This window comes from Octopus sinensis, linkage group LG25 (genome assembly GCF_006345805.1).
Source record: "Octopus sinensis linkage group LG25, ASM634580v1, whole genome shotgun sequence".
NCBI lineage: Eukaryota > Metazoa > Mollusca > Cephalopoda > Octopoda > Octopodidae > Octopus > Octopus sinensis.
This window is the reverse complement of record NC_043021.1, coordinates 7,603,805-7,631,304: the sequence shown is the minus strand read 5'-3', so window position 1 is coordinate 7,631,304 and position 27,500 is coordinate 7,603,805. Positions and strand designations below refer to the sequence as shown.

Here is a 27,500-nt window from a genome sequence, read left to right as displayed (position 1 = left end):
TGATTATGATACAATATCAGTCTCGTAATAGAAATGGTTTTCTACATTTTTTATATTTAGTTTTTTTTTTTCATTTTTTTAAAATTTTCTTTTCACTTCTCCAAATATTTCTCCATTTCTTCAGTCTTTCTTCATTTATCAATTTGCTTCCTCTTTCTTCCTTTGTTTTCCCAGTTTTCCAACCTTTTCTTCGTGTAACCCAACTTTTTCCCTACTTTCCCTTCATGTCATCAGTTTTTCCCTTTCTCTCTCTTCATGTCCCCTTTTTTTCATCCACTCCATTCATGCCCCCCTCCCATGTTTCTTTCTCTTTCCTCATATCTCCAGTTATTCCCTTCTCTCCTGTCATGTCCCCTGTTTTCCATCCTCTCCTTTCATGCCCACCCTCATGTTTCTTTCTCTTTCCTCTTATTCCCTTCTCTCCCATCATGTCACCTGTTTTCCCCCCCACTCATCTCATGTCCCCAGTTTTTCCCTTCTCCCCTTTTGTGTCCTATATTTTCCATCCTCTCAATGTCCTATATTTTCCTTCTGCTTCATGGACCCAGTTTTTCTCTTCTCTTCCTCATGTCCCCCCCATTTTTCCCTCCTGTCTTAATGTCCCATATTTTTCCTTCTCCTGCTTCATGCCCCTAGTCTTTCCTTTCTCTCCATATCCCCTATTTTCCCCTTTCTTTTCATATCTCTAACTCTTCACTTTTCCCTTTTTGTCCCCAGCTTTTCCCTTCTCTTCCTTGTCCTTATTTTTCTATCCTCTCCCTCTATGCTTCCAGTTTTCCTTTTTTTGTTTTCCATCTTCATGTCCCCATTACCCCTTTTTTTCCTTCCATGCCTTCAGCTTTCCATTCTCTCTCTCCTTCTCCTTCCATCTCTCCCCTCCCTCTCTCTTCACCTTCACAGCCACTTCAGTCTCTCCATTCACCCCCCACCTCTTCATTTCCTTCACTCATTTCTCCTTATTTCTCTTTTCACCTTCTTCTTCTCATCTTCTCTCTCACTCTTCCTGTTTCTCCCACACCCATTCTGTTTTCTCACTGTCTCTCCTTTTCCTCTTCTCTTATTCTCACCCTTCTTCCCTTACTCTTTCAAATTCCTTCCCCTCTCTCCCTCATTCTCATTCTGTCTTTTTGCTCATATTTTCTCACATTTTCATTTTCTTCTCAATTTATCCACCCATCTCTTACCGCTCCCCTATTTCTCTCCATTTACATCCTACACACTAACATACACACATGCACATGCACCACACGTGCATATACCCACTCATACACTGACACATACGCCTCCATAGTATTCTAGAACTGGACAGACTAGCTTATTTACTTGGTGGTGTATATGATTAACAGTACACTAGTTAGTTGATCTTACAACCATTACTTCTACACCACCACCACCACGATGATGATGAGCAGAAGAAAAATAAGTCATACTCTTTACTCTTTTACTTGTTTCAGTCATTTGACTACGGCCATGCTGGAGCACCGCCTTTAGTCGAGCAAATCGACCCCTGGACTTATTCTTTGTAAGCCCAGTACTTATTCTATCGGTCTCTTTTGCCGAACCGCTAAGTGACGGGGACGTAAACACACCAGCATCGGTTGTCAAGCAATGCTAGGGGGACAAACACAAACACACAAACACACACACATACATATATATATATATATATATACATACATATATACGACAGGCTTCTTTCAGTTTCTGTCTACCAAATCCACTCACAAGGCATTGGTCGGCCTGGGGCTATAGCAGAAGACACTTGCCCAAGATGCCACACAGTGGGACTGAACCCGGAACCATGTGGTTGTTTAGCAAGCTACCTACCATACAGCCACTCCTGTGGCTGATATTTAAAAAAAATCAAATAAAATGACGAGGTTCTTATAATTATGTTGACAACTTTTTGCAAATGGCACAAGGCCAGAAAGGAATTTGAAAGGCACAGTTAGTTAATTTATATCAACCCCAATACTTGAATGGCACTTTATTTTATTGCTACTTTGCTCCCCAAGAAGGATGCAAGGCGAAATTTGCCTCAGTGAGGTGGAAGACTACAAATTGTTAATAGTAATGTGGCACTGTTTGTTAAATTGATCTCAGTACTTGCTTGATTATGGAAGGCTGAAAGGCAAAGCTAATAATGCTACCTTGGCAGGATTTGAAAATCAATAATTATAATAATTCTTTCTAATTTTGGTTTGGCACCAGGTTGGCAATTTTAATGAGGGAAGAACTAGTCAATTATGTCAACCTCAGTGCTCAACTGGTACTAATTATATCGACCCTGAAAGGATGAAAGGCAAAGTTGACCTCGGTGGAATTTGAAGTCAGAATGAAGTGGCAGATGAAATACTGCTAAGCATTTTTCCTAGTGTGCTAACGATTCTGTCAGCCCACCGTCTCTTATTAATAATAATAATAATAATAATAATAATGATAATAATAATGCAATTATAAGAATAATTGTTTCAAAATTTTGGCACATGACCAACAATTTTGAGCACAGGGGCTAGTTGAGTACATTGACCCTAGTACTTGACTTGGTACTTTATTTTACTAACTTAGAAAAGATGAAAGGCAAAGTTGAGCTCTGGGGGAATTGAGCTTAGGATGTAAAGAGTCAGAACAAATACCTCAAGATATTTTGCTTAATTCTCTGAAGATGATTTCATTGGCAGCTGACCAAAGTTTTGTACGAAAGATTGAATCAGCTATTGTCGATGTCTAAGGCTTAATATTGAAATCCTCTTCTCTGGAGAGATTTGAACCTGAGACTTTGAGAACTGAAACTACATACTGTAGAGTATTTTAAAAAAAATTTATGAATTCCTTTGATTCCTGTTTTCTTCTACTGGACCCTTGTAGCCATTTGATGTTAAAACAAAATTCCATTATATTTTAATAACTAAATAGTATTAGGAATATTAAATAGTATTACATGCTGACAAGTTGTGGCGCACCTGAGCACTGTATACAATAATTTCATTATTATTATTATTATTATTATTATTATTATTATTATTATTATTATATATATGCTGGTGTCATGTGACAAGCATTGGTGATTGGGTCATGTAAAAAGCACTCAGTACTCTCTGTAAAGTGGTTGGCATTATGAAGGGCATCCAGCTATATATACCAAGCCAAAACAGACTATGGAACCTGATGCTGTCCCTGGCCTTGCCAGTTCCTGTCAAGCTGTCCAACCCATGCCAGCATGGAAAATTTGACGTATAATGTTGATGATGAGCTGTATTAAAAAATTGTAAAAATATTTTGTGTATTGTAGAAGAATGTGGAGGCGTGTGGCTTAGTGGTTAGGGTGTCAGCATCATGATCATAAGATTGTGGTTTCAATTCCTGGACCGGGCGATGCGTTATGTTCTTGAGCAAAACACTTCATTTCACGTTGCTCCAGTCCACTCAGCTGGCAAAAATGAGTAACGCTGCGATGGACTGGCGTCCCGTCCAGCTGGGGAACACATACGCCATAGAAACCGGGAAACCGGGCCCATGAGCCTGGTTAGTTTTTAAAAGGGCGCATTTATTTATTATTATTGTAGAAGAATAATCAATTTACTGCTCATAAACTTTGGCAACAAAATCTTATGTGGGCCCCGATTAAAAACCTCTGCTGTAGAACATTTGGTTTGGAATCACTAGTTTCTGACATTCCATCACTTTTTGCAAAAATGATAGAAATAAACCTAGATGAAATGACTTTCATCATACTTTGACTATATTATTTTTATCTTTTTTTTTTTGCTTTTTCACTTGTTTCACCATTAGACTCTGGCCATGCTGGGGCACCAGTTTGAAAAATTATCATTTCTTTAGTTTAATGACTCAACCCCAGTACTTATTCTTTTGAGAGCCTGGTTCTTATTCTATCAGTCTGTTTTACCAAACTGCTAAGTTACAGGGACAAAGACATATCATCAGTTGTTAAGTGGGGGTGGGACACACACACACACACACACATTTGATGGGCTTCATTCAGTTTCCATTTACAAACTCCACTCACAAGGCTTTGGTCAGGCCTGAGGCTATAGCAGAAGACACTGGCCCAAGAAGCCACACTGTGGAACTGAACCCAGAAGTGTGTGACTAAGAAGCAAGCTTCCTACCACATAGCCATGCCTGTACCTATAATGTTGAAAATAGATTTTCTTTAAAATTTTCAAATCTATTTGCTATGACTTCAGCTTTTTGAGATATTTGAAGAATTTCCAGACAGTTGTTGTAGTAGTAGTAGTAGTAGTAGTAGTAGTAGTAGTCATAATAAGTAATGTCTTCTGGCTTAGGCACAAGGCCAACAGTTTTGTGAGGTGGGGGATTTGTTGATTAAATTGACCTTGTAATTACTGGTATTTTATTTTATCCACCTTTGAAAGAATGAAAGGCAAAATCATAATGGTAATAGTAGTAATATTAATGACCTTCAAAGCAGTAGTAACAATACTGGTAGTAGTGGTAGTAGTAATAACAATGATTTTCAAAACAGTAGTAGCAAAAGTATTAATAGTAATAATGATGATGATGATGATAATAGTAGTCGTAATAATAATAATAATGATAATAATAATAATAATGATGATAATAATAATAATAATAATAATGATGATGATGATGAAGATGAGATAAAGTGAAATTCTTTTAACATTCATTTAGCATTCTTAAGAAAAATTGAAATCAAAAAATTGTGAAAGCTAAAAAAAAAAAAAATCAAAAAAGCAAAAAATGAAAATAGAATTGATTGAAATACATTTATTTGCCAACATATTTTCTCCATAACATTTTCACCCCCCTCCATTTTCTTAGTAAAAAAAAAAAGAAATAATAATGAATAAAAAAAATCTAAAATAAATAATAGAAACAGGTAGTATAAACTAAAAAGAGTAAGAAAGGAGAGGAAGAGGAGGAGGAGGAGAGAGAGGAAGAATAAGAATAAGTAAAAAGTATAGATAAATAAATAAAGAAAACTTGTAGAATTTTTTGAAATGATTTAATGGAAGTATCTGCTTCTCCAATACAAATGTAAGGAATTCATTTAAAAAAAAAAACAGCTTCCTTTCCATTGTATATTAAAGTAGTTGTTGTTGCTGCTGCTGTCCATTTACTTACAGAATCATTCAGAATATTATTTCCATTGTGATGACAGTTTTTTTTTTTTTATATTTTCCTAACCAATGTGGGGAGGTGGCTGTGTGGTTAAGAAGCTCACTTTGTCACCCGTGCGATTTTTGGGTTCAAGTCCCACTGCGTGGCACCTACCGTGGGCAAGTGTCTTCGGCTATAGCCTCAGGTCGACCTTATGTCTTGTGAGTGAATTTGGTAGATGTACACACACACACTTGATAGGCTTCATTCAGTTTCTATCTACCAACTCCACTCACAAGGCTTTGGTCAAGCCCGAGGCTATAGCAGAAGACACTGGTCCAAGAAGCCACACTGTGGGACTGAACCCAGAAGCATGTGTCTGAGGAGCAGGCTTCTTACTACATAGCCATGCCTGTACCACACACACACACACACACACACTCTCTCTCTCTCTCTCTCTTGTTTCCATCTTATATCGAATGTCAAGCTAATGTATTCCATGTGTATGTCCTTTTGACTTTTGTTATTTGTTATGTTTAATATTTGATTTGCTTATATATATATATATATATACATACATACAGGCGCAGGAGTGGCTGTGTGGTAAGTAGCTTGCTTAGCAACCACATGGTTCCGGGTTCGTTCCCAGTGTGTGGTACCTTGGGCATGTGTCTTCTACTATAGCCTCGGGCCAACCAAGACCTTGTGAGTGGTTGGCATTGGGAAAGGCATCTAGCTGCAGAAACCATGCCTTTTGTTTGACTAAACCTGTCAAAGGGGTGCCCCAACATGGCCACAGTCCACTGACTGAAACAAGTTAAAGATAAAAAAATTTTTAAATGGTTGATTCCACGAGAGAATTTTAAAATACCTGGCTGTATTTACGTACTTTTGTGTACTGAGTTCAAATCACAACTGTTTTTATTTTTTTGCGATGTCTTTAAAGATCCTGCCAGTGGTGGTGATGGCCGCAGTCAAATGACTGAAACAAGTAAAAGAGTAAGAGTATATAAAAGAGCAGTAAATTTGAGTAAGGACTAATTCAGACTGCGGTGACCCACCAAACCCATCTCAGTATGAAAAGTAGACGTTAAAGTGAAGATGATGTTTGTTTACATTATAAATTGAAATGAAAAACGCAGTCTTTTTGTTTTATTATATTTTTTCTATTTCATTAAAAAAACAAAAGTTCCTTGTTTTTCTACTTTAAGATTTTCTGCTGGAAATAAATTCTTAATGCCATTTTATTTCATTTCTTTATTACAGAAGTAAAACAATGTCGTCGGTTAAAGTTGCTGTAAGGGTACGTCCCTTCAACAGTCGGGAAATTGCCCGAGACTCAACTTGTATCATTGATATGTGTGGAACAACAACCAGTAAGTTAATCAGTTTTTTACCATTTTCTGCTCCTCCGCCTCCTCTTTTTCTCTTCTCCCTACTTTTCTTATTTTTAGTTAGAATTGCTGAGATGTGACATAATTGTAAGAGACTTTGACTTTAATGTCACATCTTCGTAGTCCTCTATCATTTAACTCTTTAGTATTTAAACTGACCATATCTGGCCTAAATGACCCCCCCTGTTTCATGTTCAAAGTGGCCAGCTCCAGCCTCTCACCTTACAATGTCATTCTAAAAATAAGCAGTCACATCATTGAAATCTCAAAACTACAAGATGACACAAGATTAATTCCAAACAATGTAAATAAACTAGCATTACATTCGACAGAGAAATCTGAACGCTAAAAGGTTAAAGAGGCAGTGGCTATTCTGGCCAACAGTCAAGTGACCAGATCTTTAGGTAAGTGTGCTGCAATAGACTGAAAGACAGCAGGAAACCAAAACCTACAATGGGCTTAAATGACTGTAATTTGGAAATTGTGATAATTTCTACCATTCACTATAATGGCTTCAGATAAATGAAATTAAGTAGACAATTAGAAAATTTGCTGATCACGCCAGCCTCGTCTGGCACTTGTGTCGGTGGCACATAAAAAACACCATCCGTTTGTGGCCGTCTGCCAGCCTCGTCTGGCACCTGTGTCGGTGGCACATAAAAAACACCATCCGAGCGTGGCCGTTCATCAGCCTCGTCTGGCACCTGTGTCGGTGGCACATAAAATCACCCACTACACTCTCGGAGTGGTTGGCGTTAGGAAGGGCATCCAGCTGTAGAAACGCTGCCAGATCTGACTGGCCTGGTGCAGCCTTCAGGCTCCCCAGACCCCAGTTGAACCGTCCAACCCATGCTAGCATGGAAAGCGGACGTTAAACGATGATGATGATGATGATGATGTTAACCCTTTTGTTACCATATTTCTGTTGGAATCAGAGATTTTGTCTCGTTAAAAAAGACAACCAAAAGAATGTTTCCTCCTTGCTTTTGTGATATCTAGTGCTGCCTAATAAAAGGTAAACTCTTGTATCTTCCTTGTATCATGGTTTTGATTCCTGGTCAGGTTAATGGATTATGTTCTTGAGCAAGACACTTCAGTTCACATTACTCCAGTTCAGTCAGTTACAAATGAGTAAACCTGGGTCAGACTTATATCCCATTCAGGAGAAGATAGAATGATACAAGAGTTTCTCCTACTTAGTAAGAGGTAAATTCCTACCAAGTGACATAATTTGTTATAGTTCTGTTTTGCAGTTGTAGCCAGTCTACATTTGCTGTTATTCTCCTTCAAATAATATAAATGTCATCAATTCCATTTCATTATTCTTTATCTGAAATCTTATATCTTGTCAAAACAAAACCAACATTTTAACAATATTTTAAAAGATAATCTCTGTTTGACCAGTATTTTAACAGTATTTTAAAAGGCAATTTCTGATTGACCAATGCTATTAAAAATTTGATTTTATAAATGTTTTTGTGTATTTGTCACTGTTGATTTAATTTTATTTTGGTGATACTGACCAGAATTAGAATTCCAATGAAGGATAATTGCATAATATCAATGTATGGTATAATACATACATACTTACATATATGTATATATATATGTAAGTAATGGAATTTTTTGAGGCAGATTTTCTATGGAGAAGTGCCCTTCCTGGCACCAACCCTCACTTGTTTCCAAGCAAATTAATATTTCTTCAAGCTCAGGTGTAGTTTTCAAAGAATATTTTAGAAATGAATGAAACTGCTTGAATATTGGTGACTCTCATTTACAACTATCATATGATGTCAAAACAAGGAAACATGAACACCCCATCATATGTATGAACATACATAGTATCTGTCTGCATGAATAGCTTGCCAGTCTTCAGTCAAACCATCCAACCCATGCCAGTATGGAAAGCAGATGTTAAATGATGATGATGCTGTATGTGTGTGTGTGTGTGTGTATATATATATATATATATATATATATATATTATATATATATATATATATAATATATAATTCGAGACAAAACCACTATTTTAAAACCAAACAAGGAAAGACTTAATCAATACATAAAATTTTAATATTTATTTTATTTATTTTATTTAATTTATATTAAAATTTTATGTATTGATTAAGTCTTTCCTTGTTTGGTTTTAAAATAGTGGTTTTGTCTCGAATTATATTATATAATATTTTACTATAAAATTGGATTTAACCGTAAATCTGATTTTTCCCTGTAATTTTTGGATTCATTCCCTAATATTTATTATTATTATATATATATATATATATATGAAGCAGTTGGCATTAGGAAGGGCATCTAGCTGTGAAAATCATGCCAAAACAGACCTCACTGGTACTGGTATGACATGGAAAGCATCCAGTTCACTCTGTAAAGTGGTTGGTGTCAGGAAAGGCATCCGACCATGAAAATCATGTCAAAACAGATTTTGCCAGTGCTGGTGCCACACATAAAGCACCCAGTCCACTCTGTAAAATGGTTGGCCTTAGTAAGGGCATCCAGCCTTAAAAACCATACCAAAACAGACAGACCATGGTGCAATCCTTTGGTTTGCTAGCATCTGTCAAATCGTCCAGCTCATGCCTGCATGAAAGACGGATGTTAAATGATGATGATGATAAATATCTCCAGGTACTAAATCCTTTCACAAGGTTTTGATCAGGTTAAGGTTATAGTAGAAGACATTTGCCCAAAGTGTCACACAGTAGGGTTGAACCTGAAACCTTATCTATGGGAAGCAAACTGCTTAAGTACAAGCATAGACAAAATATTTTTTAGGATTAAATTCCTAAACAAAGTTACAATCATTTGTTCAATGGACATATTTTTAGTAGCTTCATTGTACAAGTAGACACTTACTCCCTACCCTCCTTGGGTAGAGAGTGAGTACCTATAAGCAGCCCAGGTCTATAAATAGCTAGACACAAAGATCAAGTGGGGTAATCAGGAATCTATTTTCACTGTTGAGGCTAAAAATAATTTATTAAATATATGTTGTAACTAAATTTGCAAATTTAGAACACACACGTCTGTGTGCGTGTGTATATATATGTATATATATATATATGTATAATTAAGAGATAAAACCTGTAATAAGTAATTCAATAGTGAAAGATATCAAACTATATAGAAAGAATTTCAAATCAAATTAATATTAACTTTTAATATTATAGATTTTACTATTATCATTTAAAGATATATAGTTACGAAACACGCGTAGTCAATTTAATGTTTATTTAATTTAGTGATTTTTAGAATAATATTTAATATAATATATTTAAATTCTTTCTATATAGTTAATATCTTTCACTATTAATTGAATTACTTATTACAGGTTTTATCTCTAAATTGTATACATATATATTGTGAAATTTGATTTAGTGTTGCTGAATTGAATTTTTCCCTGTAAGTTTGGAATTTTTATATTCCCTACTCTTAATAAAAATAATAATAATAATTATATATATATATATATATATATAAAAGAGGTGAGGATGGAAATCATTCAATGGCATGTTTGGGAAGCAAACTTAACCACACAGCCACTGTGTATGGTTTTTATATACCTTGAGCCTTCTGTTCCTTGAAGCTGGGACTCTGCTAGATTTTCAAGGCATTTAAGCTGAGAGCACACTTCTTAACCTTTGTATGATATGTCAGTCCATCACAGGGTTAATCCCCAGGAGTCAATGTGACTGATTTTTATCTGAGTGTACTGGAACAATGGGAAATGAAGTGCCTTGCTTAAGAGTACAGTGTTGTCTGGTCCCATAATTGAACTTGTGGACCCCTAACAATCGTGAGTCCAACATCTTAACTACTCAGCCAGGCATTCCCCTATTGCTGAGTAAGCACTTAGTATATACTTTTTTTTTGTATAAAAAGCAGAAAATTACAAATACAAGCCAATATTTTCTATACTTGTGATCTGGAAATCAATGTCAGTAACATCAAAAGAGCTCTCCCCATCACCCCCCAAAAAAATGAAGAAAAGAGAAAATGTATTTAGCTGAGGAATAATATAGTTGTGTGACATCAAAGAAATCCAGTTAAGCAAGGACTATAAATTGAACTGAAGACCTCGTTATAAATGGTTTCTCTCTCTTATCCACCTCATTCTATTTTTGGCACTGAAAGCCAGAAGTACTTTACAGATGGAAATAGATGTTATAATTATGTTGAGAATAAAGCTACAGTTTATCAAAAACCTCCTTCAGTGATTATAAAAGACATGTGAATTGGGTGTGTCTTCATGGAGTGTACATAAAATGTGTCTCACAAAGAATTTGTAGTGCCGTAGCTGTTACCGTGATTTGGGTTAGTTGATTGTCTGCTAGAAGAGATGATTTCTATTGATTACAAAACTGGCAAGATTCTAACAATTATTGGAAATTTTTGCATTTTCATCATAGACATCTGCAGCATTGATGAACAGAAGAACCTTGGTTGCAAATTATAAAAATAAAATCACCACTACATTTTTAACCATAGATTTTATAACCATGTTATGACTACAGATCTGATAATCATGTTATGACAAAAGACATCATGACAATGGCAATAGATATATCTGTATATCATATCTGTGTTATGACAGCACACAAATATATTACTCTTTACTCTTTACTCTTTTACTTGTTTCAGTCAGTTGACTGCGGCCATGCTGGAGCACCGCCTTTAGTGGAGCAAATCGACCCCGGGACTTATTCTTTGTAAGCCTAGTACTTATTCTATCGGTCTCTTTTGCCGAACCGCTAAGTGACGGGGACGTAAACACACCAGCATCAGTTGTCAAGCTAGGGGGACAAACACAGACACACACACATATATATATACATATATACAACAGGCTTCTTTCAGTTTCTGTCTACCAAATCCACTCACAAGGCATTGGTCGGCCCGGGGCTATAGCAGAAGACACTTGCCCAAGATGCCACGCAGTGGGACTGAACCCAGAACCAAGTGGTTGGTTAACAAGCTACTTACCACACAGCCATTCCATTTATATATATATAAATTTTGTTTCGTTATGAGATAAAAAAACCAAGGCTGTGAAGATTTTAGAACATTTATAGATAGAAGGTCTTACAGCTGTTTCAAGGATATCTATTATATCCCTTCAGCAATAAATATCCTGGAAACAGCTGTAAGACCTATTTATAAATGTTCTAAAATCTACACAGCCATAGTTTTTTTATCCCATTACGAAATAAAATTTTTATATACACACGCTGACATATGACTAACATTGAACCCCTTATTCGCATAATCACCGAACCTGGAACTTAACTATGGTCTATCTATAGCACTTATTCAGTATTACCTGACACCTTTGGGTCTCAGTGACACCATTACCTCTCATGACCTCTCTCTCTCTCTCTCTCTCTATATATATATATATATGTATATATATATATAATTATTGTATGTATATGTGTGTGTGCCTTTGTGTCTGTGTTCCCCTCTTCCATCACTGCTTGGCAATTGGTATTGGTGTGTTTACGTCCCTATAACTTAGCGGTTCAGCAAAATTGACTGATAGAATAAGTACTAGGCTTAAAATATAAACTCTGGGGTCAATTTGTTTGACTAAAACCCTTCAAGGCAGTGCTCCAGCATGGCTGCAGTCAAATGACTGAAACAAGTAAAAGAGTAAAAAAAATATGGAGAAATATTACCTTATTTGGAATAGGTGATGTGTGGTGAGAAGAAGAGCACCAGGCCATAGAAAATCTGCCTCAATGAGTTGTTGGTACTTATTTTATTGAGCTTTCCATGGTGATTAAAATGTTAGGTTTGGTAGTTTTGCTACCAAGACCAGAGAATGATAGAAAGGAATGCATCCAAGCTGTAACAGTGATTTGGCTGTCCTGCCTGCCTGCGTCTCTCCATCATTCCACTTGTATGCTGGAATATCATATTCTTTTGTCTGGGTGTGGGAATCTTATGTTTGAACGTTGCATTGGATTAAGTATAATCTAATAAAGCCACAATAAAAGAAATTTTATTAACTATACAGAAAAAAAATGCTAATTACATCTTTATATATAAAAGAGAAGTTGTGGGTCTGTCTCCTACGATTTAGATTCCTAACTACTCCCACATTTTGCGGTGCAGTTTAACCAAAAGCGGGTATCTTATAGTCGTGATTCATATCGAGCCCTTCTGGGTATTAGCGCGCGTCTACGATGAGTCTACGATTTAAAAAAAAAATTACCATCATTTTTTCCCATTTTAATGCATTTTTTCGCTATTATATAAGGGAAGTAACTCTCTAAAAATGTCTACGATGAGTCAACGATTTAAAAAAAATTTACCATAATTTTTTCCCCATTTTTAATGCATTTTTTTGCTATTTTTTGGCTATAACTCTCTAAAAATGCTTATATAGTTATTTCCCTTACAAACCCTTACAAACGCCGGGCGAAACTGCTAGTTTTCTTATGAAATTTTAATAACAAAATAAGGAAGAGGAACAGGACAAGGATGGGATGTGAAGACAATGCCTTAAGCATTTGGTGGCAACTAGAGAAAAGTAAAATTGAAAAAGAAGCCTTGGATGACAAAGAGAGAGAGAACAGATACCGGATGGTCTTACTAGCTAGTTTCATAAAGATTGACCCAATTGTTGTACTAAGTTGTGCATGAGACAAGAGTGGGTGGAGTACCATGATTGCTAACGTCTGTAGACATAGCACCATACAGAAGAGAGAAAGATAAAATGTAAACAGGTTTTTTCATGTATTTTTTTAAAGAATTAAAAAAACATAACAGTACGCATTTAGTGAGAAAAGTATTTTTCTACGTAAAAGTTCAGGCTTCTTTCTGAAGGCTGCACTTTAGGAAAGCCCCGCCTTTCTTCCCAAAGGCCATATAAGGTCTTATAGTGACAGCTTTCCCACTTGTGGTTTTGACTCAAGGTTTCTAGTTTTTTTTAAAGGGAAGTGAAATGGGATTTTTTTCGTTTTTGCTTTTCTGATATAGTAAAACTCTTATCCCTTATTACTTGTGATATTACAAAACTCTCTCTCTCTCACACACACACTGAAGTTTCTTGGATATATACATTGGGTACCATAGATACTGTCTCCATAACTACAGTCAATCAGGATCCTGTTTATTTAATCAATAATTGATCAAATTGTTTTCTTATTTTTACATATTTATTATTATTATTAGTAGTAGTATTAATAATTTTTTTTTGCGCTACATTGATTAACGGACTAACCGATTGAGTCAGTTGAAGTCTAGTTAACAAATGTGGAATTCTATTGGTGGAATAAAGCTGATTCCTATTTAGTAAAGGGGTTGATGATGGGGGAAATAATTAAACGTCTTTCTTTTGCTTGTTTTTTTTTTACCCTTTTATATATATTTTTTTTCATTAGAACAGGAAAGCATCTGGTTTCATTGATTTCTGTCAGATGTGTGTTAATGGAAACAATGACAGGGTGTTAAACCAGAAACTGTTAAGCCATGGCTGAATTGCTCAATATTCAGACCAATAATAAATTGTAAAACCAAGCCAAGATTATAAAGTCCAACCATGCCAAACCAGATCAGGCTTGACCAGTTTACATTTAGATTTTAGAATTCATTTTCTTCTCACACTTTATCTATTGTAATAGAAGTCAATTCTGCCTCTTTCTGTCTCTCTTTTTATAATAAAACAAATATATCTAATACATGCATCAGTGATACAGTGGTACATATATATATATATATATATATATATATATATATATATATATATGTTGTGTGTGTGTGTGTGGTGTGTGTGTTTGTCTGGTGGTTATTAGTTTAAACTGTGGGCCGGACGTAACTAGCTAAGAGCACATGACTCTTGTTTGCCTTCGTTTTGACAATCTGTATGTTACAACTTATTTCAAGCTTTTAAAAAAAAAATAAAGATAAACCTGTAAAAAACAGTTGTTCCAAATCAGATATTTATCTCATCCACAATAAAATATACAAATTGATATGAAGCAGGAAAGAAAAAAACAAGCCAGAACAAAAAATAATTTAAAAACACAGAAAAAAACCTTGCCTTCCAATATCAAAGCATGTGATATCTTGAATCCAAAAATCTGTGCTTGTGCATTTTAGAAGTGTTTTGCAGTTTCATGATCAAAAATGTTCCAGCCACAACCATTTATCAGTAGTTTTCAAACATTTTAATATCCAGACCAGATCCCAAACCAGGATTTTTTTTATTAGGGGGCTGCACCAAAAGAAAAATTTATGCTTGTAGAAGGAAGACTGTTGGTGGGGCCACCAGGAAAATGCTTGAGGGCTGCATGCAACCCTGAGACCTGTAGTTGAGAACCACTGAACTAAATGGACTTAGCTATCCTCTCTTTATTTATGATGGTAGAGTGTGATCTGTAGGAGATTTGGTTGCTATTTCTTGCAGCTTGAGCAACTTTGGAGTGGTACCTTCTTTCAGTTGAAGTATTTAGTTTGTGCCTTGTATGGAGAAGCAGAAGTCCTGGTTGAAGAGAGTTCAATTCTCAGCTTTGCATCACAAAATCTACATGAATCTCATTCTCTGCGTAAATCTGCAACTTCCATGTCTGGATGCTGTGTGAGGGAGACTCAGAGTGTGGGCGTCTGCCACCCTCGTCTGGCACCTGTGTTGGTGGCACATAAAGAAACACCATCCGAGCGTGGCCGTTCGCCAGCCTCGATGGCACCTGTGTCGGTGGCACATAAAATCACCCACTACACTCTCGGAATGGTTGGCGTTAGGAAGGGCATCCAGCTGTAGAAACACTGCCAGATCAGACTGGAGCCTGGTGCAGCCTTCAGGCTCCTCAGACCCCAGTTGAACCGTCCAGCCCATGCTAGCATGGAAAGTGGACATTAAACGATGATGATGATGATGATGATGATGCAGAATGAAGGGACATAGGAAAAAAAGAGACTCAAATAGTTTCTATGTAGTCACTCAATCTGCCAGAAATGACCACCAGATAGCTCTCAAATCATACTCTTCTTAGTTCTTTGTTTCTCTTGTGGGACATTGGGCACTAAGTTGTTTCTGTTGGGCTCTGTCACTTGCTGCATTTTTGTACCACTCCAGATAATTCCCATCTTTTCTAAGTCTATAAAATCTTCTGCTATAATATCTTCTGTACTCTTCTTTGGTTTCTTCTGTTTCCCTCTGCTACCCAGCCACTGGCAATGTAGGTTATTCTATATTCCAACAGATACAGAATGTGCCCTTAAATCTTCTGATGCTCTTGACAATGTTCCTTAAGTACCTCTCGACTCATTATCTTAATCTCGTCTGTCTTAAAAAGAAAGTGAAAGTGTTTGATTAGATGTTTCTGTTAGGTCTTCTGTCCCTATGGGTCTCCTTTGATCCATACTCTAGCTTAACCTAAGAAAAAAAAAAGAAAGAGCTGAAGATGATACTCTTAAGCAGTGGTTCTCAATTGGATTCAACATGGCCCTTGGAGGGTCCATATAAGATTTCGTTGTTGAAATTTATCTAAAATATTTTAATAATTTTTTATATATAATTCCTAATAATAATCATGAAAATATAATAGGATTTTTTAAAGATCAAATAAATGGTTATGAGCGTCTATCCAAGTGAAACAAGAATCAAGTGGGGTCCATAGGAGAAAAATGGTTGCAAATCATTGATCTAGAATGATCTTAATTGCTAAAACAAACTGAAAAGTTGCTGCTGGAGAAGGTGTTACAGCATGTGGCATCTCAGATGAGGGATCTACTGCCATAGAATGAGAAAATTGTCATACCATCCAGCAAGGTATTGAAATATAGAATACTGAATGTCTTTCTGAGAGAAACAACAAATATACTAGCAGTAATTCGAATTCCCAATCTTAATGGATTAGAAGTTATAAAAGTTTACTACAAAAATGTTCGTTAGCATATGTTAGAAATTGACTCAACACCTGTAAGGGCCTCATTTCATTGATCCTGTATTTCTTTATCTTTTGCAGCTATACAGAATCCTAAACCTGGACCCAAGGACCAAATGTACAAGAGCTTTAATTTTGATTATTCATATTGGTCCCACACTGATGTAAGTTGAAAAATATTACCTCTGTGTTCTTTTTTTTTTTTTTTTGTTTTTTAAATGCAGAATTTTTGAAAATATTGACCAAGAACATATTGGAACACTACTTTCAGATTGAGTGACATTAACCTCAGGGGTTTTAATTTTTAATGTTGGGTTCCAGTACTGGAGTCTTCTGTGCCACACCCTTGTATAATTTTGCATTAGAATTAAAGTGGCACTAACATTGGGAAAATATAGATCAGCAGGAAAGAGATTAGAATCAACCTCTGATGGTGTAACTCTATTGTATTGAATTATAAGAGTGTGAAACCTGATATCAGAGATGCTGGTTGGGCCATGCTTCAAACCTTCCATTATCAAGGACTGATAACCAATTGCTATTGACTCCATGTGGCTATAGGAAGATGGAGATTGATTGTGACATGAGAGCATGGGTTGCTGTCTGGTTGTGAGACAGCAGAGTAATTTGTTATCTGACCGTGACATGCAATATTAATTTCTGTCTAATACGGTAGCATATGTAGTTGCCTGACATGGCAGCAGGGTTTGCAATCTCAATTAGTCAGCAGTGTGGATTGCTGTTTGACAGAGCCCAGCAGATTGTTGTTTGACAGAGCCCTGCAGATTGCTGTTTGACAGAGTCCTGCAGAATGTTCTTTGACAGGGCAGTGTGGACTACTGTTTGACAGGACAGTGTGGATTACTGTTTGACAGGACAGTGGATTACTGTTTGACAGGACAGTGTGGATTACTGTTTGACAGGACAGTGGATTACTGTTTGACAGGACAGTGTGGACTACTGTGTGATAGGACAGTGTGGACTACTGTGTGACAGGACAGTGTGGATTACTGTTTGACAGGACAGTGTGGATTACTGTTTGACAGGACAGTGTGGACTACTGTTTGACAGGTCAGTGTGGAATACTGTTTGATGGGACTGTGGATTGCTGCTTGACAGTTAGTGTAGATTTCTGTTAGACAGGACAACAGGTTGCTGTTTGACAGGTCAGTGTGATGAGCTGTCTGTGTCCATATATATATGTAAATTTATATATATATATATATGTAAATTTTTATATATATATATATATATATATATAAATTTATATATAATTTAAATATATGTATTTACATATGTATAAATTTAAATATATGTATGTATATATATATTTATATACATATGTGTATATATTTTATATATAATTTAAATAAATGTATATATGTATATAAATTTATATATATGTGTATATATATATATATATATATAAATTTATATATAATTTAAATATATGTATTTACATATGTATAATTTAAATATATGTATGTATATATATATTTATATACATATGTGTATATATTTTATATATAATTTAAATAAATGTATATATGTATATAAATTTATATATATGTGTATATATATATATATATATATATATAAATTTATGTATATATGTATATCTATATATATATATATATTTACATACACATATATTTATTTATCATTAAATATAATATAAATTATTTACATGCTTGCGAGTTACAAAACAATTCATCATGATATTAGAATTTTCTCATTAAATAAAATTTCATCAAACTATTTCTATGTCATTTATATATATATATATATAATCACTACCGCCTCTGTGTGTTGTGTCTCTGTATACAGGTGGTGGAGTACTGTGCTACATCTTTTAAAAACTATAAAAGCTAGATTAGATTATAGGCGGTTAATCTGCTATAATTTGACCTGATTTAGCTGTAACCATCCACCTTCAACAATGCTATTTTTTTTTACCCTCCCCGTCTCACTCTCCTTTTTATTCTCTCCCCTTTCTCTCTCGTTCTCTATCTCTACTTTTTTCATCCTCTGTCTTCCTTATTCTCCTCACTCTCCCTCTTTCTGTTATCGTCCCTCCCTCTTTCTCTCTTTCATTCTACCTCTATGTCTCCCCCCCTATCTTATTCTCTTCTGTATATCTGGATCAATAGATAAGTACTGAACAGAATAAAATTAGATTAATATATTTAATATATGTAATATTAATTATAGGTGCAGGCATGGTTGTTTGATTAAGAAGTTTACTTCTCAGCCATGTGGTCAAGCATTGAAGCCCAATGTAAGAAAGCTAGAGTTAAGAGTCTTCTGCTGTTACCTTGGGCTAAGCAATACCTTGTGGGCAAAATTTGATACCCCCCCACCAATATTTATTTCTTTACTACCCACAAAGGGCTACACACATGGGGTACAAACAAGGACAGACAAACGGATTAAGTCGATTATATTGACCCCAGTGTGTAACTGGTACTTATTTAATCGACCCTGAAAGAATGAAAGGCAAAGACGACCTCGGCAGAATTTGAACTCAGAATGTAGCCCAGACAAAATACCGCTAAGCATTTTGCCCAGCGTCCTAACTTTTCTATCAGCTATGTGGTAAGTAGCTTGTTTACCCACCACATGGTTCCACGTTCAGTCCCACTGCATGGCACCTTGGGCAAGTGACTTCTCCTATAGCTTTGGGCTGACCAAAGCCTTGTGAGTGGATTTGGTGGACAGAAACTGAAACAAGCCAGTCATACAGATGTATATATATATATATATGTTTGTGTGTCAGTGTTTGTCCCCCCTCCCACTGTCACTTGACAACTGATGTTGGTATGTTTATGTCCCTGTAACTTGGCAGTTCAGCAAAAAAGACCCTATAGAATAAGGTCTCAGCTTACAAAGAATAAGTCCTGGAGTCAATTTGTTTGACTAAAGGCTTTGCAGCCTGTGGCTCTGGGTTCAGTCCCACTGCGTAGCATCTTGTGCAAGTGTCGTCTACTATAGCCCCGGACTGACCAATGCTTTGTGAGTGAATTCGATAGATGGAAACTCTATGGAAGCCCATCGTATATGAGTGTGTATGTGTTTTTCTGTTTGTTCTCCCCACTGTTTGATAACTGGTGTCAGTTTGTTTACATCCACATAACTTAGCAGTTCAGCAAAAGGAACTGGTAGAATAAATAACAGACTTTAAAAAAATAATTTCTTGTGTTGATTTGATCAAGTAAGCCCTTAAGGGCAGTGTCCCAGCATGGTTGCAATTCAGTGACTGAAAGCTGTATTACAGTCCTTGATTGCTGTCTTTAACTAAACGAAGGTAAATCTTCAGTGATGCTCCACCAGATGCCATGAATTATGGTACACCTTACATGTATGAGGGTGTATGGCCTAGTGGTTAGCGTGTTGCACACATGATCGTAAGATCATTGTTTCAATTCTGAGCCCAGGTGGTGTTGTGTTCTTGAGCAAAACACTTCATCCTGTGTTGCTCTGCTTTCACTTTGACATCTGATGCATGATACACCGTTTCATGCAATGCCGATTTGGTGGAGAGCACAGACATTTGTATAGCACAGACGTTTGATTGCTATAAACAAATCATCTTTGCAGGTTGTTTGGAAAAAGCTGAACACTCCTACATCGTCTTTCACAAGAGAGTTCATCATCATCATTACACACATGCAAACACATACACACACACACACACACACACACGTGTGCTTAGAGTGATATATTTCTGGGCAAATACCGCGATAACCCTCAGTTATGTTCCAGGTTTCAGCTAACCGCATCGATTAGTATTCAGAGTCTATGACTATTAGGAGTTGTCATTCACACTGAGTTTGCTTTGATCCAAGCTGGTTGAAAGATCCTGCATGAAGCTGCACAGAAAACTATATCCAGTTGTATACGCTCTGTGCAGTGGAAACACGTGTAGGTCATTATAACCATAAAAATATGCTGTACGACATTGTAAAATAAAAATAAATAAATTTTGAGGATGTACCTCTCTCCATATTCTCTGTCATTATAATTATTGCTTATATATATATATATATGTAAATGTTGAATGATGAAAAGGAGTGTTTAACGCTGCATTGGTAGATATAATTTCTTTATTTGTGAAGTAAAGCTACCATTGGTTTCATGTTAAGAAAAGTAGGAAAATTTCCAAGTGTCTTAACAATTTTTCAAGCCTCCATGTTATTGGATTGAAAAATTGTTAAGACACTAGGATATTTTCATACTTTTCTTAACCTGAAACCAATGGTAGCCTTAATGCACGCACACATAAATATATATATATATATATATATATCTTTAATTTTTCTTTCTTTCAGCCTTCTGATCCTGAATTTTCGTCCCAGACAAAAGTGTATGAAGACATCGGCCTGGAGATGTTGGAACATGCTTTTGAAGGATACAATGTCTGTATATTTGCATATGGACAGACTGGTGCAGGGAAAAGCTACACCATGATGGGAAAGAATGAAGACAGCCAACGTGGGATAATCCCACTGGTAAGAAGCTACTTTATTTACTCACCCTTCCTCATCTTTTCCAAATTAGCGAGCATGCACACACACTCACACACTATCTCTCTCTCCCATATACACATATTCTTACATATACATAACTTTTCTCATACATTTTCCCTCTGACATTCACCTACACACACATACACACACTTTTTTATTTTCTCACTCATAAACTCATATCCATATGCACACACATCGATACAATGTTTACTTAAACTATCTGGAAAGATTGTGTGTGTATGTGTCCATATATACGTGTTTGTATAACCTGACTGTGTTTATATATATATGTGTGTGTGTGTGGCCTTCGAAACGTGGAGTAGATGAAACAAAAGCGACTGAAGAAGGGGAATTTTCCTTGTATTGTATGTCCTGTACCCATATATGCATGTATATATACATGTAGAGGTAGGTGCGTACATATTTGTATGTATATATGCATATGTTTTATTTATTCATTAATTTATATATATATATATATATATATATATATATATAATTGTAAGCATAACACAACCATAGATATTTAGGCTACCATTGGTTTCATGTAAGAAACATCTTCACTCTTTCATGGATATCGAGTTCTCGCACTGCTTGTTGTGTGTGTGTATCTTTTACTGGTGTATATCAGTGAAGCATATAAACATCAGTTAGAAAAATGAATCGGAAAGCTAATATTCATTGTGCAAAGTCTCTTACACTATTTGTTCAGTGCCAAGTTACCAACACTCCCCTTGTCAGTGTAGCTGTCAGAAATTGAATTGACTAGAGATTGGTCTGTTGGCAAACTATAATCACTAACTACTATTCATTATAAATTGCAATATATATATATATATATATTTATTAATCATAAGGACACAAATATTTTGCTCATTATATATATATATATATATATATATATAAAAGGATTACTTTGAGTACTTTGTGTGGCTAACTATTTCATAGGGCAGCAGCAAATGTCAATTGAGTTAAGGGTCAGTATATCAATTGAAAGATCAAAGGTCTCTATTGTATTTTCAGTATTGTACTGTGTTCTTGTGCCAGCCAAGATAATTATCTCTTATTGGCTCAATCTGGTGATGGCAGTTCTTTGTGTGTGAACATCATGTAGAATTGAGGCTGTGACTACCAATACCATCCACTACCTGTCTTTTTACCCCTTCTCCTTTTAAAGGGAGAGTCACTCTATGCAATCCGATTCCTCTCTTTTGACTTAAAGGTCTGACCACAGTGGCACAGTGGGCCAAGGTGGCTGGAGTGACCAGCAAGATATAGGATTTTACATTGGTGTAGCCTTCCCCTAGGTGAATTATCTCACAGGGCGGGAGAGCCCCCACCAACCCTGGAGTTGCTGGAAGGGTATCAAAGAGGGCACCAAACTGCCTGAAAGACCCCACTCCTTAGTTTGTCACAGTTGACTTCCCTAGTTTTTTCCTTACTCAAGATACTCACAAGGTGGTGAGCATTTGGGATTAAAACTTCTTCCATAATATACTAAAAAAACCCGTAGCTGAGAGCCTGACAGATGTTACTACTCCAGGCTACAGTAGTCCTAAGAAGAATAGTGGTTAAGAGGTGGTCCCCACATTGCATCAACATCCTAGAATTCCTGAACCAGGGCACCACTACCATATGTAATTTAGAACCATCCCTGGGAAATAGTTCAGCCTCTCTCTCTGTTAATAAGTTGGATCTACTTGTTGCTTTAAGGGCCAAAAGCATTGTATCATTGATATCTTAAAGGCCTCAAAAGTGCAGGGGACGAAGGTAGTTGATTAGGTTAGTCTCAGTATACTTAATTGGTAATTATTGAATCATGAAGAATATAAGTGAAAGACAACCTCAGCAGGATTTGAATCCAGAGCATGAAAGTTCACAAGTAAATACTGTTCAGTTAATAAACCACATTGTTAGCTTGTATGCTAAAAACCATGTTCTCTCTTAATCATCCAGACGAAAAATTTTCATTTTGTTTAGTTCTGCCATTTAATCCTCACCGTTGTTCTTTCTTATGTATATTCCAGTTGTGTCAGGATTTATTTGACCGGATCAAAGACAATAAAACTGCCGAACAGATGTACTCCGTGGAGGTAAGTTTTGTATAGTTGTTGCTGCATTCTCTTTCTCTGAGAATTTTATACACATCACTGTTTGTTGTTGAAGTTGTTTTAAACAGTTTAATGGGAAAGAATCAAGTGGAGCATTAGTTACCACGATTTCTTTCTGATATTGGCATAATATAAAAGACCCTACAAATTACATGCAGGCATTGGTGTATCGTTAAGAAGCTCACTTTGCTGCCACATGGCTTCAAGTTCAGTCCCTGTGCACAGCACCTTAGGAAAGTGTCTTCTACTTTTGCCCCAGGCTGACCAATGCTGTGTGAGAGGGGTAACCGATGGAAACTGTACAGAATCTTGTCACATATGTATGTGTGTATGTGTTTGGCCGGCCTCCCGCTGGCTTGACAACCGGTGTTGGTTTGTTTATGTCCTTGTAACTTAGTTCAACAAAAGAAACCAGTAGCATAAGTGCCACTCTTTAAAAAAATAAAAGCAAAATGAACTGGGGTTGATTTGTTTGACTAAATCCTTTAAGGTGTTGTCCCAGCATGGCCGCAGTCCAGTGACTGAAAGAAGTAAAACGTAAGAGATGAGAAAAGTTTCTCTTGCCCCCACTGGCTGTATGGGATTTGGTCTTCCTATCTTTAAATTAGTGTTAATTAGTTCAATCTTCATTTCCCTCCCACCTACAGGTTAGCCATGTTAATACATTCTACATTATTAATATAACTAATTCATTAGGCATAAAGACTAATTAGTTAATTAATTCATACTAGTTTCTTTTGTTTGTAATTATAATTTCTCATTCACTCTTTGTTTTTCTCTCAAGAAAAAAATTATTTTTCTCTCATTTTATTTTTCCTCTCTTCTTTCTTTTCTTCCTTTTTTTCTATTACCATTTCTTCTACTTTGTTCTCTTTCACTTTTTCTTTTTCTTCTTTGTTTTCCTTTCTTTTACTTTTCCTAATTTTTACTTCATCTCTTTCCTTCATTTCATTTTCTTTTCATTCCTCCCTTTTTCTTTCTCTCATTCTTTCTCTGTTTCACTTTCTCTTTTTTTTCATTCTTCCTTTTTCTCTTTCTCTGTAATCATAGTTATATATATATATATATATATATATATCTCAGATATATATATATATCTCAGATATATATATCTCAGATATATATATATATATATATATATCTCAGATATATACATGTTCATTCTTTGGATTTGGAACTAAAACAGTGAAGTAGTTGATCCAGTTCCAGTCCTTCTAGTTGTGTATCCTTTGTTGGTGTCATGAAGTATAGGGTCTACTTAAACCTTAAAAGGGATACTGGTCCATGTATGGTATAAAAGTACATTCACACACCAGCAGGCCTGTGTGACAAATGTCTAGCAGCCAGCCCTCCTCCAAGCCTTTTATGCTTTAGCCAGAGGAATGTCTGCTGTTCTTTGACTCATAACTGGAGTCCTTAATAAGTATTACAGCCCCTGAACCAGAGTAGACTTGGATGGAGTGAAGACTGAAGGATACCTCTTTACTCTCGAAAACCCCTCTTCAACTCCTGAGTTTGATCTCACCACCAGATGCAATTTGATGTCTTCTCCAGGACTTAGAAATCTTTAACCCTTCGACATTTAAACCAGCAAAGTCCAGCCAAAATATTCTACCTGTTTTATCTGCAAGCCGGTCAGATCTGGCCTTTCACACCTACCCTACATTGTCATTTTAAAAATAAACAATCACAATCATCGAAATTCCAAAGCTTTGAAATAATGCACGATTAATTTAAAATGATGTGAATACATAAGCATTACATTTGACAGAGTAATCTGAATGTTAAACAGTTAAGATAGACGTGTTTGAAGTCTTTAATCTGAAGACAGTATGCATACAAAAACCTGCTGATTACAGCTGGAATGTTGATCAAAACTTGAATTAGATATTTAAATCCAAATATGTTAGAATATCTTTTATAAGAGTGTATCTAGAACACTAGCATTGTGGATGCTCTCCTCTCTTTGCCTTCTTTTCCTCTCCTCTCTTTACCCCTCTTGCTCTCCTCTCTTTACTCCTCTTGCTCTCCTCTCTTTACCCTCTTGCTCTCCTCTCTTTACCCCTCTTGCTCTCCTCTCTTTACCCCTCTTGCTCTCCTCTCTTTACCCCTCTTACTCTCCTCTCGTTACCATACTTGCTCTCCTCTCTTTACCCCTCTTGCTCTCCTCTTTTTACCCCTCTTACTCTCCTCTCGTTACCACACTTGCTCTCCTCTCGTTACCCCACTTGCTCTCCTCTCTTTACCCCACTTGCTCTCCTCTCTTTACCCCACTTGCTCTCCTCTCTTTACCCCTTCTTGCTCTCCTCTCTTTACCCCTCTTACGCTCTTCTCGTTACCACACTTGCTCTCCTCTCTTTGCCTTCTCTTGCTCTCTTCTCTTTGCCTTCTCTTGCTCTCTTCTCTTTGCCTTCTCTTGCTCTCATCTTTTTGCCTTCCCTTGCTCTCCTCTTTGTCCCCTCTTCGTCCCTCTTGTTGCCCTCTCGTTGCCCCTCTTGTTGTCCCCTCTCGTTGCCCTCTCTTGCTCCTCTCTTGTTGCTCTCTCTTTACCCCTTTTCTTCACCTCTTTGCCCTCCTCTCTTTGCTCTCCTCTCCTTGCTTTTCTTACTCTTCTCTTTTTTCCCCATTCTACTCTCTTTCCTTTTCCACGTCTCTTTGCTTCTCCCCGTCACTCTCTCCTTTGCTCTTTTTTTCCAACTCCTTCCTCTCTTTCTCTCCCTCATATTTCTATACCATTTCCATATCTTTCCCTACATTCTCTCTTTTACATTTATTCCTTCCTTCCTCTCTCTCCCTTCCACTTCTATCTTCTTCGTACTTGTTCCTCACATGATACAACCATTGGTACTTTTCCAGCTGCCATAAGCTAACAATAACAGCAGCAACAGCCACAGCTAAGACCACAATAGCATCAGCAGCAAATATAGTAGCAGTAACAGTAGTAGTGGTAATAGTAATAGCAGCAGCAGCAGCATTAATAGTAGTAGTAGTAGTAGTAACTGTCAGTGAATTTTGTTGTATTTTTATACTAGAGAGAATTATTGATTTCTTGTTGAATGCTATCACGCAGTTTCTCTCTGAGCTTTCTATACAGGCTTATACATTCAGTGTCTCTCTCTCTCTCTCTCTCGTGTATACTTCTCATGTCATACACACTCAGTCTTCCTCTCACACTCACATATATACTCACTTCACTCCCACATGCATTTACACACACAGTCACTATCTTACACTTACACTCTCATCTCTGTCTCTATCTCTATCTCTCACACACACACATACAAACATACAGTTACTCTCACACACACACATACATACACACATCATCACTCTCTCTTTTTGTGTGTCACATACAGTCACACTCTGTCTCTTTCTGTCTCTTACACATACACACACTCTTTTCTCATGTCATACACACTCAGTCGTTCTCTCACACTCATATATATACTCACCTCACTCCCACATGCATTTACACACACAATCACTATCTTACACTTACACTCTCATCTCTGTCTCTATCTCTATCTCTCACACACACACATACAAACATACAGTTACTCTCACACACACATATACATACACACATCATCACTCTCTTTTTGTGTGTCAATTACAGTCACACACTGTCGCTTTCTGTCTCTTACACATACACACACTCTTTTCTCGCTCATTTTCATACGCATACATATGTGTGCACATACATGGATTCATTCACCCACATGCTCACATATACGCACTCCAGCATATACTCACACACACACATACACACATGCACCCACATACACACATGCAAAGGAGAAAGCATTTCAGAACTCCTTCGTTGAATTATGGTAGAAAATTCAGGAAAGTGTGTCGTCTTTTGAAAGCTTACAGCAAGACAAAATAGTTTTAAATTCTTACAGGTTACAGTAGCTTCCATGGACAAGCATATGCTTTGGGACAGAAAGACTGGACGTAATGGTTAATGAGGGGCCTGAGTGTGCTGGACTGAGGAAGGGTGATAAAATTGATGGGTTGAAGTGTTTGAATGTAGGGGATACAAAACTGGTCAGCTCTGAGGAACGGAGGCCATTGCTGGAGTTATAGAAAAGACAAAGAGAAGAGTCAGTATGTCTGTGTGTCAAAGACTTGAATGTGTCTGTATTAGTCCTTTTGTTATCATAATTCTATTGCAATGCGCTGCTTTTATTTCAATTAATTTTGAAAATAATGAAAAATTAAGTAAAATAATTTTTTCACTATTAAGCTGGCATTTGGAACATAAATTAACACGAGATTTTGTTGAGTGGCTTTAATGTAGATCACTTTAATACTCTTGTGACCTTATTTGTGTTGCAATACACTACTTTGAAGAATTTAGTAAAATTTGTCACTATTAAGCCGATGTTTAGAACATAGAGTAACATATGAAATTTGGTTGAGTGGCTTTAATGCGGATCACTTTAATACTTTCAT

The 27,500-nt window shown here is 36.4% G+C and overlaps 1 protein-coding gene across 15 annotated transcripts in view; it reads left to right on the top strand.

Moving 5' to 3' along the window:
- Positions 1–27,500, top strand: part of LOC115224382 (kinesin-like protein unc-104) — a 300,207-nt gene that overhangs the window by 119,354 nt on the left and 153,353 nt on the right. For all 15 annotated transcript variants that reach the window (XM_029795269.2, XM_036513465.1, XM_036513461.1 and 12 more), the window contains 4 exons: positions 6,370–6,479; positions 16,490–16,572; positions 20,737–20,916; positions 22,962–23,027. In XM_029795269.2, the coding sequence (XP_029651129.1) occupies positions 6,380–6,479; positions 16,490–16,572; positions 20,737–20,916; positions 22,962–23,027 (429 nt within the window). In that variant the 5' untranslated portion in view covers positions 6,370–6,379. The remainder of the gene's footprint in view (positions 1–6,369; positions 6,480–16,489; positions 16,573–20,736; positions 20,917–22,961; positions 23,028–27,500) is intronic.